This window comes from Dendrobates tinctorius, unplaced genomic scaffold (genome assembly GCF_039654945.1).
Source record: "Dendrobates tinctorius isolate UK_male_01 unplaced genomic scaffold, ASM3965494v1 ptg000116l, whole genome shotgun sequence".
In the NCBI taxonomy this organism is placed as follows: domain Eukaryota; kingdom Metazoa; phylum Chordata; class Amphibia; order Anura; family Dendrobatidae; genus Dendrobates; species Dendrobates tinctorius.
In genome coordinates this window covers 1,677,012-1,693,176 of record NW_027361784.1, presented here as the reverse complement: position 1 = coordinate 1,693,176, position 16,165 = coordinate 1,677,012, and the positions used below count along the sequence as shown (strand labels likewise).

At 45.3% G+C, this 16,165-nt stretch overlaps 1 protein-coding gene across 2 annotated transcripts in view; it reads left to right on the top strand.

Annotated features, from left to right (window-relative positions):
- The first annotated feature begins 712 nt into the window (after positions 1 to 712).
- RRM2B (ribonucleotide reductase regulatory TP53 inducible subunit M2B) overlaps positions 713 to 16,165 on the top strand; it is a 39,897-nt gene continuing 24,444 nt past the window's right edge. The window contains exons 1-2 of one of the 2 annotated variants that reach the window (XM_073590080.1): positions 713 to 1,036; positions 2,067 to 3,984. In XM_073590080.1, coding sequence (XP_073446181.1) covers positions 2,825 to 3,802 — 978 coding nt within the window. In that variant the 5' untranslated portion in view covers positions 713 to 1,036; positions 2,067 to 2,824 and the 3' untranslated portion in view covers positions 3,803 to 3,984. Of the gene's footprint in view, positions 1,037 to 2,066; positions 3,985 to 14,556; positions 14,707 to 16,165 lie in introns of those variants that run through there. The other variant, XM_073590079.1, reaches the window with a different exon arrangement.

Sequence of the window (16,165 nt, the reverse complement as noted above, 5' to 3'; positions counted from 1 at the left end):
TATGGCTGCGTGCCGGTGTACAGGTGGCCTCTATGGCTGCGTGCCGGTGTACAGGTGGCCTCTATGGCTGCGTGCCGGTGTACAGGTGGCCTCTATGGCTGCGTGCCGGTGTACAGGTGGCCTCTATGGCTGCGTGCCGGTGTACAGGTGGCCTCTATGGCTGCGTGCCGGTGTACAGGTGGCCTCTATGGCTGCGTTCCGGTGTACAGGTGGCCTCTATGGCTGCGTGCCGGTGTATAGGTGGCCTCTATGGCTGCGTGCCGGTGTATAGGTGGCCTCTATGGCTGCGTGCCGGTGTATAGGTGGCCTCTATGGCTGCGTGCCGGTGTATAGGTGGCCTCTATGGCTGCGTGCCGGTGTATAGGTGGCCTCTATGGCTGCGTGCCGGTGTATAGGTGGCCTCTATGGCTGCGTGCCGGTGTATAGGTGGCCTCTATGGCTGCGTGCCGGTGTATAGGTGGCCTCTATGGCTGCGTGCCGGTGTATAGGTGGCCTCTATGGCTGCGTGCCGGTGTATAGGTGGCCTCTATGGCTGCGTGCCGGTGTATAGGTGGCCTCTATGGCTGCGTGCCGGTGTATCGGTGGCCTCTATGGCTGCGTGCCGGTGTATCGGTGGCCTCTATGGCTGCGTGCCGGTGTATCGGTGGCCTCTATGGCTGCGTGCCGGTGTATAGGTGGCCTCTATGGCTGCGTGCCGGTGTATAGGTGGCCTCTATGGCTGCGTGCCGGTGTATAGGTGGCCTCTATGGCTGCGTGCCGGTGTATAGGTGGCCTCTATGGCTGTGTGCCGGTGTATAGGTGGCCTCTATGGCTGTGCCGCTGTAGCTACGATGACACCGGCTGCTGAGGGCCGAGCACTGCTGCCGCTGACAGGAGGACAGTCTCCCATCCCCCGCTGTACAGTTCCTCCCCTGTATGAGGAGGAGTCATTGGCAGCACAGCCGGCTCCGGAGCAGCAGACACACCGCGCTCTGCCCCCGGTCGCGTCTGAGCCTGCGCTGCAATGGGGGACAGCAGACTTCCGGAGGAAGAGCAGGTAATACACACCTATATATACTGGCGCTATGGAGCGGACCACTCACATGTAATAACAGGACGTTAGTGTGTGCGGCCAGCAGATACTACCCGCCTCTAAAGTCTTGTTAATCTGCACTAAAAGGATTCGGGGCACTAGGAGTGTCTAACCAATCAGATCAATGATCTCATTGTCAGTTCTTTATTCAATAATGAAAGCTGCAGTCTGATTGGTTGCTACTTTTAAAGTGGCAGGTCACAGCTAGTGCCCTTTAAAGGGACAGTGTGACTGTAATCATTGATGACATCGGCATTACACTGTAAGGCTATGTGCACACGCTGCGGATTCACCTGCGGGTTTTTCCGCGCGGAACCGCAGGTAAAGTGACCTGCGGTTTTCCCCTGCGGTTTTACACCTCTACTATGTTAATGGTGTGAAACCGCAGCGGAATCTGCAAAAACAATTGACATGCTGCGGTTTATAAACTACAGCAAAACCGCGCGGAAAAAACCACAGCGTGAGCACAGCGGTTTTTAAAACCCATAAGGTAACATGGTACTGTACCATGTCTGCGGAACTGCTGCGGTTCCGCAGGGCCAAAGCCCAGGGCTGAGGAGTCGGAGTCGGAGCTCATTTTGGTGGAGTCTGTATAAAATGGTCCGACTCCGACTCCTAAAATATATAATAAATTGGGTACAGTAATTCAAAGCAGAATATGCTGAATATTTTTTCATAGGAATTTGGGAGAGTTATGAAATGTCCTATAAATGGCTGTTCTATTCCTGATCTAAGGCTACATTCACACACAGCGTTTTTCCTGCGTTTTTTGAGGATACGTTTTTCAGTTGCAAAAGCTGATCATCTTTTTAAAAAACCGTGTCACCTGAAAGGTTTTTGAGCTCCTAGATAATGTTTTCAATAGCAAAAGCAGATTAGAAATCTGCTCTATCTATATATCCATTTATCCATATCTGTCTATCCATATCATATCTGTACCAAAAAGAATGAAAGCCGGGTAGCACACAGACTAACACTCCTTTTTTTTTTTTAGCACCAGTCAGGTACACCTCATAGCTGCCCAAAAGGACGCCCAGGACAGGCATTGCTCGTCTTCAGTAACATCAACATCAACTGATAGTTGGAATAAATAGACTGCATTCATCACCACATCTTCTTAAGGTGCAGGCTTTATTTTCAAGTGTAGGGGTGTGCAGTATGAGGTTCTATAGCAGCTGAGGTGTGCAGTATGAGGTTCTGCGGAACAGTATGAGGTTCTGCCCCCCCCCCCCCCCCCCCCCAGGTTTGATCCTGGCTATGCCCATGGTGTGAATGTAGCCTGAGGATCTAGGGTTTGTCTTAGCCGAGATGTCATAGTGTTATATATATATACACACAGTACAGACCAAAAGTTGGGACACACCTCATTCAAAGAGTTTTCTTTATTTTCATTACTATGAAAATTGTAAATTCACTCTGAAGTCATCAAAACTATGAATTAGCACATATGGAATTATATAATTAACAAAAAAGTGTGAAACAACTGAAAATACTGTATGTCTTATATTCTAGGTTCTTCAAAGTAGCCACCTTTTGCTTTGATTACTGCTTTGCACACTCTTGGCATTCTCTTGATGAGCTTCAAGAGGTAGTCACCGGAAATGGCTTTCACTTCACAGGTGTGCCCTGTCAGGTTTAATAAGTGGGATTTCTTGCCTTATAAATGGGGTTGGGACCATCAGTTGTGTTGTGCAGAAGTCTGGTGGATACACAGCTGATAGTCCTACTGAATAGACTGTTAGAATTTGTATTATGGCAACAAAAAAGCAGCTGAGTAAAGTAAAACGAGTGGCCATCATTACTTTAAGAAATGAAGGTCAGTCAGTCCGAAAAATTGGGAAAACTTTGAAAGTGTCCCCAAGTGCAGTGGCAAAAACCATCAAGCGCTACAAAGAAACTGGCTCACATGAGGACCGCCCCAGGAAAGGAAGACCAAGAGTCATCTCTGCTGCGGAGGATAAGTTCATCCGAGTCACCAGCCTCAAAAATCGCAGGTTAACAGCAGCTCAGATTAGAGACCAGATCAATGCCACACAGAGTTCTAGCAGCAGACACATCTCTACAACAACTGTTAAGAGGAGACTTTGTGCAGCAGGCCTTCATGGTAAAATAGCTGCTAGGAAACCACTGCTAAGGACAGGCAACAAGCAGAAGAGACTTGTTTGGGCTAGAGAACACAAGGAATGGACATTAGACCAGTGGAAATCTGTGCTTTGCCTTTGGTCTGATGAGTCCAAATTTGAGATCTTTGGTTCCAACCACCATGTCTTTGTGCGACGCAGAAAAGGTGAACGGATGGACTGTACATGCCTGGTTCCCACCGTGAAGCATGGAGGAGGAGGTGTGATGGTGTGGGGGTGCTTTGCTGGTGACACTGTTGGGGATTTATTCAAAACTGAAGGCATACTGACCCAGCATGGCTACCACAGCATCTTGCAGCAGCATGCTATTCAATCCGGTTTGTGTTTAGTTGGACCATCATTTATTTTTCGACAGGACAATGACCCTAAACACACCACCAGGCTGTGTAAGGGCTATTTGACCAAGAAGGAGAGTGATGGGGTGCTACGCCAGATGACCTGGCCTCCACAGTCACCAGACCTGAACCCAATTGAGATGTTTTGGGGTGAGCTGGACCGCAGAGTGAAGGCAAAAGGGCCAACAAGTGCTAAGCATCTCGGGAACTCCTTCAAGACTGTTGGAAGACCATTTCCGGTGACTACCTCTTGAAGCTCATCAAGAGAATGCCAAGAGTGTGCAAAGCAGTAATCAAAGCAAAAGGTGACTACTTTGAAGAACCTAGAATATAAGACATATTTTCAGTTGTTTCAAACTTTTTTGTTAATTATATAATTCCACATGTGGTAATTCATAGTTTTGATGCCTTCAGAATGAATCTACAATTTTCATAGTCATGAAATAAAAGAAAACTCTTTGAATGAGAAGGTGTGTCCAAACCTTTGGTCTGTACTGAATATATGTAATCGATATTATACAGTGTATTACATATTTACAATTTATTACAGTTTTTTGTGTTCTAAAGTTGTATTCCAATAAATATATATTCTGTTCTATCTAAATATCTTGATTATTGGATCATAGAAATGATTAAATGTCTGATGTTCACTACAATAAATTTTTCACTTAAATATAAGCAATATGTGTGGGAGTCGGAGTCGTGGAGTCGGTGTAAGGGAAATTGAGGAGTCGGAGTCGCAGGTTTGGTTTACCGACTCCACAGCCCTGCCAAAACCGCAGCAGAATCCGCAGCGTGTGCACATAGCCTGTTATGGGGAAATAGTTGGACTTGATCAGTCAGGAAAGGGTTTGTAACTGGGTCCTGTGCACCACGGCTCCTGTGACTATGGGGCGACCACTACTGTTTCTGTATCTCCTGATGGTTATAATGGACGGGCTACATTTCTGCTGCAAATATTTAGGCAGCAATGGGCCCCGTTTTCCCGCTGAAAGAAATGGAGCAAAAATGCTGTGTGTGTAAATATACGCTTACACAACTGGCAAAATGGATGCGATTTTACCAAATTGTATTCACACCTCGCTGTATACAAAGTCTGCACAGAAATGAACCAGCGCACTGCGGAGTATGCTCACAAACAAATGAACACAGCAGAAAGAAATAATATAATTTAAAAATGTATAAAATTGCACCAATCTACATATAATCAACATATAATGAATAATTGAATTAACTCGTGCAAATATTCATACAGCTCCAATCAACCAGCCTTCCTGATATGTCACAAAATTTGAATGGAGACCATTCAATTCTATGGTAAAACAAACCACTATGTATGGACAATTCAATAAAACAATAGGACACAATATATCTAAAATATTATATAATCTTTAATAAATCGGATTTAGGCAATTAAAAACTTGTGCAAACAAGTGCCAAGGACATACAAAATATTAATCTAAAATCATAACATATATATATGAAAAATTAATAAAAGAGGCCTGTCAAAAGATTGTAGTAGGTTAATGATCTATCACAGCCTCACACACATATTGGTATAACAAATGTGCATAACTATAAACAGTGATATATTTAAACAAAAAATATATATATATAACACAAAAGTGATTATACCCACAATTGGGTTATAAAACTAATATAATTCTACATCAATAATGTGCCATTGTGGTAGACTCACATCCCAAAGTGATAACCCATAACATAATACTCAATAATGTGTGAGCCGATTAAAGATGTTACATACCCGTGATATAATGACAGCCTCTAAAGTAATGCCCGGCACTCCCCGACGCGCGTTTCGGAACTGGCGTCCTTCGCCTGCGGAGTATGCTCACAGGAATGAACCGGCACACTGCGGAGTATGCTCACAGAAATGAACCGGCGCACTGTGGAGTATGCTCACAGAAATGAACCGGCGCACTGCGGAGTATGCTCACAGAAATGAACCGGCACACTGCGGAGTATGCTCACAGAAATGAACCGGCGCACTGCGGAGTATGCTCACAGGAATGAACCGGCGCACTGCGGAGTATGCTCACAGAAATGAACCGGCGCGCTGCGGAGTATGCTCACAGAAATGAACCGGCGCACTGCGGAGTATGCTCACAGAAATGAACCGGCGCACTGCGGAGTATGCTCACAGGAATGAACCGGCGCACTGCGGAGTATGCTCACAGAAATGAACCGGCGCACTGTGGAGTATGCTCACAGAAATGAACCGGCGCACTGCGGAGTATGCTCACAGAAATGAACCGGCGCACTGCGGAGTATGCTCACAGGAATGAACCGGCGCACTGCGGAGTATGCTCCCAGAAATGAACCGGCGCACTGTGGAGTATGCTCACAGAAATGAACCGGCGCACTGCGGAGTATGCTCACAGAAATGAACCGGCGCGCTGCGGAGTATGCTCACAGAAATGAACCGGCACACTGCGGAGTATGCTCACAGAAATGAACCGGCGCACTGCGGAGTATGCTCACAGGAATGAACCGGCGCACTGCGGAGTATGCTCACAGAAATGAACCGGCGCACTGTGGAGTATGCTCACAGAAATGAACCGGCGCACTGCGGAGTATGCTCACAGAAATGAACCGGCGCAATGCGGAGTATGCTCACAGAAATAAACCGGCGCACTGCGGAGTATGCTCACAGAAATGAACCGACGCACTGCGGCGTATGCTCACAGAAATGAACCGGCGCACTGCGGAGTATGCTCACAGAAATGAACCGGTGCACTGCGGAGTATGCTCACAGAAATGAACCCGCGCACTGCGGAGTATGCTCACAGAAATGATCCGGCGCACTGCGGAGTATGCTCACAGAAATTAACCCGCGCACTGCGGAGTATGCTCACAGAAATGATCCGGCGCACTGCGGAGTATGCTCACAGAAATGATCCGGCGCACTGCGGAGTATGCTCACAGAAACACGAGGGGAAATGCAAAACAAATGAGCAGCGAAACCTGCAAATAAAACACAGATTTTGGGGATTTCCACAAAAGTTATGCAGTGAAATTGCAAAAAAGATTTCTCTGCAGTTTACATCTTGTGGATGACCGAGCTCCAGTGATCATTGCTTGATCAAAACTCACAGGATCTTTATGGATTCTTTCTTGCAGAAATGCAGCAGCATTTCCACACATTGTACCATTAGCCAAGGATGAAATCTGCAGCATAAATCAGCAGGCAACGAGTTCTAAATGCACGGCGCCAGGCAGAATATATACGGTAGGCGGACTGTGTGTCAGGCGGCTCATGCGGTAGGCGGAGAGCAGATTGTGCGGCAGGCGAACTATGAGGCAGACAGATCATGTGGCAGGTGGACTATGCGGAGGGTGGGTCATGCGGCAGGCTGACTGTGGCAGGCGGACTATGCGGTGGGTAGGTCATGCGGCAGGCTGACTGGCAGGTGGACTGCGGTGGGTAGGTCAAGCGGCAGGCTGACTGTGGCAGGCGGACTATGCGGTGGGTAGGTCATGCGGCAGGCTGACTGGCAGGTGGACTATGCGGTGGGTAGGTCATGTGCCAGGCGGACTATGCGGTGGGTAGGTCATGCGGCAGGCTGACTGTGGCAGGCGGACTATGCGGTGGGTAGGTCATGCGGCAGGCTGACTGTGGCAGGCGGACTATGCGGTGGGTAGGTCATGCGGCAGGCTGACTGTGGCAGGCGGACTACGCGGAGGGTAGGTCATGCGGCAGGTTAACTGGCAGGCGGACCATGCGAAGGGTAGGTCATGCGGCAGGCGGACTATGCGGAGGGTAGGTCATGCGGCAGGCTGACTGTGGCAGGTGGACTATGCTGCAGATGAATCGTGTCACAGGCGGACTATTAGGCAGGCGGATCATGTGGCAGGCAGACAATACGGCAGAAAGATTATGTGGCAGGCAGATCATGCGGCAGCTGGAATGTGCAGAGGGTGGATTGTGTGGCAGGCGGATCATGCGGCAGTCAGATCATATAGCAGGTGGACAATGAGGCAGGCATACTATGTAGCAGGCGGACGTGGCAGGTGGATTCTGTTGCAGGCTGATTGTCTTGCAGGTAGATTGTGTGGTAGGTGGATTTTTCACCAGGCATACTATGCGGCAGGCATACTATGCGGCAAGCGAGTCATGTGGCAGGCGGACTGTGCAGCAGACGGACTGTGCGGAGGTGTGGATTCTGCGACAAGTAGATTCTGCAGCAGGTGGACTATGCAGCAGGTGGATCATGCGGCAGGTGGACTATGGACTATGCCGCAGGTGAACCATGTAGGGCCATTATCCTGTATGGATCACTATGTGGGGCCAGTATACTGTATAGAGGACTAAATAGAGCCCATTATACTGTATGGAGGACAATGTGGGGCTCATTATACTGTATGGAGGACAATGTGGAGCTCATTATACTGTATGGAGGACAATGTGGAGCTCATTATACTGTATGGAGGACAATGTGGAGCTCATTATACTGTATGGAGGACAATGTGTGGGGCAAATTATACTGAATGGAGGACTATATGAGGCCTGTTATACTGTATCGAAGACTATGTGGGGCCCGTTATTCTGTGTGGAGGACTATGTGGGACCCATTATACTGTAAGGAGGATGTAGGTCCCATGTATTTTAATAAATATTTATTAAGATTGGCCCACAACTTTGTCCAAGTTTTTAATTTTAGCCCTCTGTGTATTTGAGTTTGACATCCCTGATCTACTGCGATCTGTTACCTTCCGGATCGCTCCAGTGTTTGCTGGGCAATCTGGAAGTTTCATCTCAGTGTAAGTCTATGAGAGCCAGAACGAGGATCTCCTAGCATAACATTGAGAGTTTTTGAGCGTTACTTCTGACTTCAAGTCAGATAAAAGTTGCGGTAACAAGATGGCGTCGCGAGACAGAGCAGTGCCAATAAGAGCTGAAGACGGCGGATGGTGAGTATAATACAATAGTCCGGGACTTTAAATTAGTGGCATCACTTTGGCAGTGAAATAAAGAAAACCACAACGCTGGAGTGATCCTTTAAATATAAGTTCCTGCCTCTGTTCTTACACTCACTTTCTGGCAGCTTCACCTTTTACTGATGCCGCTCCGGTCCCGTGGCGCCATCTTGTATCTGTACCTTGTCACAAGAGCACAATACAAGTCTGTGAGATCCAGAACGGAGGCCAAAAGGAGGCTGTCATAGACTTATATTGAAAAGTGACCTAAGCGCAGCTCCATGAAACACTGGAGCTGCCGGCAGGGCACTTTTCGCCATAGTGGCGCTGGAAAAGAATGAAGGCGGTGGCAGGTTAGCATGAGACAGGGGGCAGGAGACTTACTTTTAGGCCACGGTCACACGTTCAGTATTCGGTCAGTATTTGACATCAGTATTTGTAAGCCAAAACCAGGAGTGGGTGATAAATCCAGAAGTGGTGATGTGTCTCTATTATACTTTTCCTCTGATTGTCCTCTCCAGATTTTGACTTACAGATACTGATGTGAAATACTGACCAAATACTGATAGTGTGCACATGGCCTTAAAGCATCACTACAGCGATACAGTAAAAGTAAACCGCTTTAAAAATGGATGAGGGAAAGGATGTAAAATGGATAACACATGAGAGAAAAACTGGTCCATTTTGATGGACGTAGAAACGTGCGTCAATGTAGCCTAACTCTTTCAGCATCACATGGAGTAGAGGTCAGGAGCTACGAATAGAGTTGAGCGATACCGTCCGATACTTCAAAATATCGGATCGGAATGGATCGGCCGATCTTTAAAAAAAGTATTGGTATCGCCGATGCCGATACCGGAAGTCCCATTCAAGTCTATGAGACTTCCGGTATCGGAATTGGAAAAACCCTTTCCTGCCCTTGTACAACCTCTCGGGGGTCTGTACGGGCCTTCCGGGGGTCTCTGCCGGCCTGCCGGGGGGCTGTGCCGGCCTGCCGGTGGGCTGTGCGGACTGCCCGGGGTCTGTACCGGCCTGCCGGGGGGCTGTGCACCCTGTGGGGGTCTGTACCGGCCTGCCGGGAGGCTGTGCCGGCCTGCCGGGGGGCTGTGCACCCTGTGGGGGTCTGTACCGGCCTGCCGGGGGGCTGTGCCGGCCTGCCGGGGGGCTGCGCTGATGTCCGGGGGTCCGTGCAGGCATCGTCCGATGGGACTACAAGTCCCATCGGGCGATGCCTGCTACCATGACAGTGATTGACACATTAGCCAATGATGGGACCGTAGTAGTCCCATCATCCGGCTAATGTGTTAAATGTAAAAAAAAAAAAAAAATACTACATACATGCTACATACATACTGCATGCTACATACATAGTACATATATACTACATGCATGCTACATACATACTACATACATACTACATGCATGCTACATACATACTACATACATACTACATATATACTACATGCATGCTACATACATACTACATGCATGCTACATACATGCTACATACATACTACATGCTACATATATACTGCATACATACTACATACATACTACATGCTACATACATACCACATATATACTACATACATACTACATATATACTACATGCATGCTACATACATACTACATATATACTACATGCATGCTACATACATACTACATGCTACATATATACTACATGCATGCTACATACATGCTACATACATACTACATGCTACATATATACTGCATACATACTACATACATACTACATGCTACATACATACCACATATATACTACATACATACTACATATATACTACATGCATGCTACATACATACTACATATATACTACATGCATGCTACATACATACTACATGCTACATACATACTACATACATACTACATGCTACATACATACTACATACTACATGCTACATACATGCTACATACATGCTACATACATACTACATGCATGCTACATACAATACATTCATACAATACATACATAGACATACAGTACATATAACATAGAGTAACATACTTACCAATACTTGTCACATTGTTCCCCGAAGCCATTGTCTTTTACGGAATAAATATTAACATAACAAACCACAAAAATACTCACCCATGATCCGAAGCAGTCCACGAGTGTGTCCCACGACGATCTTGGGTAGAGAACTGCAGCATCAGCTGATGCTGCCGCTCTCTACGGGCTGCAGGAATCCAATGACGGAAGGTAGGTATCCTTCCGCACTGTATTCCTCCGCCACTTAAAAAAAAAAAAAGTCCCTAGTCTCACTTTATGCCATTGCTGCGTGGGAAATTCCCACACAGCTTTTACCATAAAGTGAGACTAGGGACTTTTTTTTTTTTAAGTGGCGGAGGAATACAGTGCGGAAGGATACCTACCTTCCGTCATTGGATTCCTGCAGCCCGTAGAGAGCGGCAGCATCAGCTGATGCTGCAGTTCTCTACCCAAGATCGTCGTGGGACACACTCGTGGACTGCTTCGGATCATGGGTGAGTATTTTTGTGGTTTGTTATGTTAATATTTATTCCGTAAAAGACAATGGCTTCGTGGAACAATGTGACAAGTATTGGTAAGTATGTTACTCTATGTTATATGTACTGTATGTCTATGTATGTATTGTATGAATGTATTGTATGTAGCATGTATGTAGTATGTATGTAGCATGTATGTAGTATGTATGTAGCATGTAGTATGTATGTAGCATGCATGTAGTATATATGTAGTATGTATGTAGTATGTATGTAGTATGTATGTAGCATGCATGTAGTATATATGTAGTATGTATGTAGCATGCATGTAGTATATGTAGTATGTATTTAGTATGTATGTAGCATGTAGTATGTATGTAGCATGCATGTAGTATATATGTAGTATGTATGTAGCATGCATGTAGTATATATGTAGTATGTATGTAGCATGTAGTATGTATGTAGCATGCATGTAGTATGTATGTAGCATGCATGTAGTATATATGTAGTATGTATGTAGCATGTAGTATGTATGTAGCATGCATGTAGTATATATGTAGTATGTATGTAGCATGTAGTATGTATGTAGCATGCATGTAGTATATATGTAGTATGTATGTAGCATGTAGTATGTATGTAGCATGCATGTAGTATATATGTAGTATGTAGCATGTAGTATGTATGTAGTATGTATGTAGCATGCATGTAGTATGTATGTAGTATGTATGTAGCATGCATGTAGTATGTATGTAGTATGTATGTAGCATGTAGTATGCATGTAGCATGTAGTTTGTATGTAGCATGCATGTAGTATATATGTGGTATGTATGTAGCATGTAGTATGTATGTGGCATGCATGTAGTATGTATGTGGCATGCATGTAGTATGTATGTAGTATGTATGTAGTATGTATGTAGCATGTAGTATGTAGCATGCATGTAGCATGTAGTATGTATGTAGCATGCATGTAGTATATATGTAGTATGTATGTAGCATGTAGTATGTATGTAGCATGCATGTAGTATGTAGTATGTATGTAGCATGCATGTAGTATATATGTAGTATGTATGTAGCATGTAGTATGTATGTAGCATGCATGTAGTATGGATGTAGCATGCATGTAGTATATATGTGGTATGTATGTAGCATGTAGTATGTATGTGGCATGCATGTAGTATGTATGTAGTATGTATGTAGTATGTATGTAGCATGTAGTATGCATGTAGCATGTAGTATGTATGTAGCATGCATGTAGTATATATGTAGTATGTATGTAGCATGTAGTATGTATGTAGCATGCATGTAGTATGTATGTAGTATGTATGTAGCATGTAGTATGTATGTAGCATGCATGTAGTATATATGTAGTATGTATGTAGCATGTAGTATGTATGTAGTATGTATGTAGCATGCAGTATGTATGTAGCATGCATGTAGCATGTAGTATGTATGTAACATGCATGTAGTATGTATGTAGTATGTATGTAGTATTTTTTTTTTTTTTTTAACATTTAACACATTAGCCGGATGATGGGACTACTACTGTCCCATCATTGGCTAATGTGTCAATCACTGTCATGGTAGCAGGCATCGCCCGATAGGACTTGTAGTCCCATCGGACGATGCCTGCACGGACCCCCGGACATCAGCGCAGCTCCCCTGCAGGCCGGTACAGACCCCCACAGGGTGCACAGCCCCCCGGCAGGCCGGCACAGACCCCCACAGGGTGCACAGCCCCCCGGCAGGCCGGCACAGCCCCCCGGCAGGCCGGTACAGACCCCGGGCAGTCCACACAGCCCCCCGGCAGGCCGGCACAGCCCCCCGGCAGGCCGCTACAGACCCCCTGGAAGGCCCGAAATGACGGCGCATCATGATGCGCACACACCGCGCATCATGATAACGTCATTTCGGCTGTCAATCAACTTTGAACTTCCGATTCCGATGCCCGATATTGAAAAAATATCGGATGTCGGTATCGGAATACCGATACAACAAGTATCGGCCGATACCCGATACTTGCGGCATCGGAATGCTCAACTCTAGCTACGAAAGCTGAGACGGCTTGAATGCCACAAGTCCTGGAGGATCTCTCATTTTTACTTTGTGGGTTCGTACACTCGACCTTATTTTCGGTCTGAGCGTTGTCGGTGAAAAAAAAAAAATGACATCAACGACAGCACTCGTAACAATGTTTGACTGATCTTTTTACTGACCGAATCAAAGTGTGAAAAAAAATCGCTAGTTTCCTCCATAAATCACAGGAGACTCGCCCATTCAAATATATGGGTGCAAGAAAAAAAATCAGATGCCGGGCTCTAGCATTGGAATTTTTATGGATACATTGCAATTCTGTAAATGGTCATGTAAATGGTTAATAGCTGCTGCTGTAAAAAAGAAATCGGATTGTATACGGATGACAAGTGAGAAAAAAAAAATCGTCCCACTTTTTCTGGATGAAACTTTGAATGATTTTTTATACGTTGGTGTGAACTTGGCCTTACCAGTATTGTTTTTTTCACCTACAAAAGAGAATGAGGAAGAATTGACACCATTTATCTGAAATAAGTGCATTGAAACCTATCATTTTTGAGCTGAATTCCATATTTCTAAAGCCCCTGTGTCACGTACCACACGTACAAATAGGGTAAAGTATCTTCTGCGTTTGATATGTCTGTGTGATTCGGCTACAGGTATATAGAGACGTATATACCACAGCAAGAACAGCAAAAGTCAGAAACATTGTAAGATCACCTATAGTATGGTCCTATGGAAACTATCAGCAATAAATCGCACCTAATGTGAACTTACAGGGTGGGCCATTTATATGGATACACCTAAATAAATTGGGTATGGTTGGTGATATCAACTTCCTGTTTGTGGCACATTAGTATATGGGAGGGGGGAAACTTTTCAAGATGGGTGGTGACCATGGCGGCCGTTTTGAAGTCGGCCATTTTGGATCCAACTTTATAAATGGCCCACCCAGGTGTATCCATATAAATGGCCCACCCTGTAGAGGGATATTGATGAAGCTATTGGCTGGAAAAAGTCACCCAAGTTTTTTGATCAAAAATGTTCAACTTTTTCTGCCACTCTTTTTGAAGAAAAGGTGAGCAGATTTCAACGGGAGCAACACAAAAATCACATTTTGGTCTCCACCAGGTATATGACGGCCTACAGGAACATAACAGTCAGGAAAAACTATTGACTTATACTTTTGGCCAATTACAGGAACATAGAATGGACTTATATGTTGATGAGGATAAGTGACGGTAATGGTGGATTTTGGATTTGGTGACTATAGGGCCAATGTAGTGGAGACTTAGCGCAAAGCCAATTGTGTCTGGAGATTGCCCAATAAAGGTGGAGTAAATGCCGTGTCCCTCACTTCTTAACTGTTGTAGACACTTTTTGCATTTTCCTTTTACAGTTTTGAAAAGTGTCTAAAAAAAAAAGCAAATGTCACTAAGAAGATAAAAAAAAAAGGGGAAACGTCCACTACTGGATAACCTCTTTAAGAAATATTGGGCTCTATTGTTAACAATGAAAATCCTATAAAATGGCGACATGTTGTGTCCTCTGCAGAACGGGTGCAGCGTTAGTAATGGAGCCAGTGATGAAGATGAGCCCCTTCTCAGGAAAAATCCACGTCGTTTCGTCATTTTCCCAATCCAGTATCCTGACATTTGGAAAATGTATAAGAAGGCGCAGGCTTCATTTTGGACCGTGGAGGAAGTAAGTGATTATTAGACGACAGCTGCTGTGTATTCTATGTGTTATATAATCAGGACTAGACAAACTCCAGAATCTGACAGCCTCATTTATCAAAGCTGGCTAGCAGGAAAAACTGTCCTAGTCGCCCATAGCAAGCAATCACAGTACAGCTTTCATTTATCTAGGGCAGTTTATGAAATGAAAGCTGACTTCTGATTGGTTGCTCTCGTCAACAAGGACAGTTTGTCTGATAGACAGTTTTGCACATGACCGTACTTCATCTCTGTTTGAGGATTGTGCCAAAATTTGTAGATTTTGTACACAAGAAAAATTCCATCAACGAATCACTTTAATGTTTTCTATATCTCCCTCCCAAAGTTTAACCTGATGGTGGAAGCTACAGCCTCTAGAAGGATATAAGCTGAGCATAGAGGCCACCACCATCAGTTCAGGCTTAGGTGGGAGAGACAGAGACCCCCAGCCGTTAATGAACATCTGGTTGCCAAAGCAACTACTCCGGGGGTGTACCCTCTAATTTTTTACTCTAGACTTTTTATAGCAAATTTGTTTAGACTAATTGTAAACTTTCTTAAAGCCGGCAGCCCAAAGTGACTTATCTCAAGTCACTATGTCTAATAGATCCCAGAGGAACCACGATCTTCACCCTTTAATCCCAATTTTGGGATCTAGACTTACGAAAGGGGTCCCTAGGTTGTACCCATGGAGTGGCTTCTGACTAGAGGAAAGAGTACTAGGCAAGGATGGTCGAACAGTAGGGGCAAAACCAGGTACAGAAACTCAGAGAGAAAGCAGAAGCCAGAAAGAAAGGCGGTGTCAGATACCAGGAGGTCAGTCCAGAACGAAGTCAAGAATGCAGGGGTCAGAATCAGGGTGGAATATAAAACAAAATGAGGTCAGGTCACTTAGCCGGGTCAGAGACAGAGCATAAAAATAGCACCAGAGATGAAGGAAAACCAGTAAATAGCTGGCAACTCCCTGTAGTATGTTGGTGGTTTAAATAGGGTGTGGTAGTGCTGCACTAGTCACAGCAAGGAACTGGTTATTCCTACTGAGCTGATGGACAGCAAATACATCCATTCTGTCTCACTGGTAGGCACCACCGATCCGAGCCAGAGCTACACCAGTATACTTGGCTAGCCACCCATCAATATTGGTCATAACATTTCCGCTATCACCAGTGCCGCCCACTGTATGAATGCTCTGCCTTCGAATCTCTACGGCTGCATGTCTTGTGGCTGTTCGACTGCCACAACACAAGGGGGGATTTCCTGTTTGTTGGTATGCTGACCCCCAGCGCTGTGCCAGCGTTCCGCACAACCCCCTAAGCTGAGCGGCTCTGCAGTGGGTTGTTACTCACTTGAGGTTACTAATCCATCTTGAAGTCATTGAGTAAGAAGGTACTTTGTTTCTATTTTTTTCTTCCCACCCTCACATAGACCCATTGATGGAAAAATAAAAA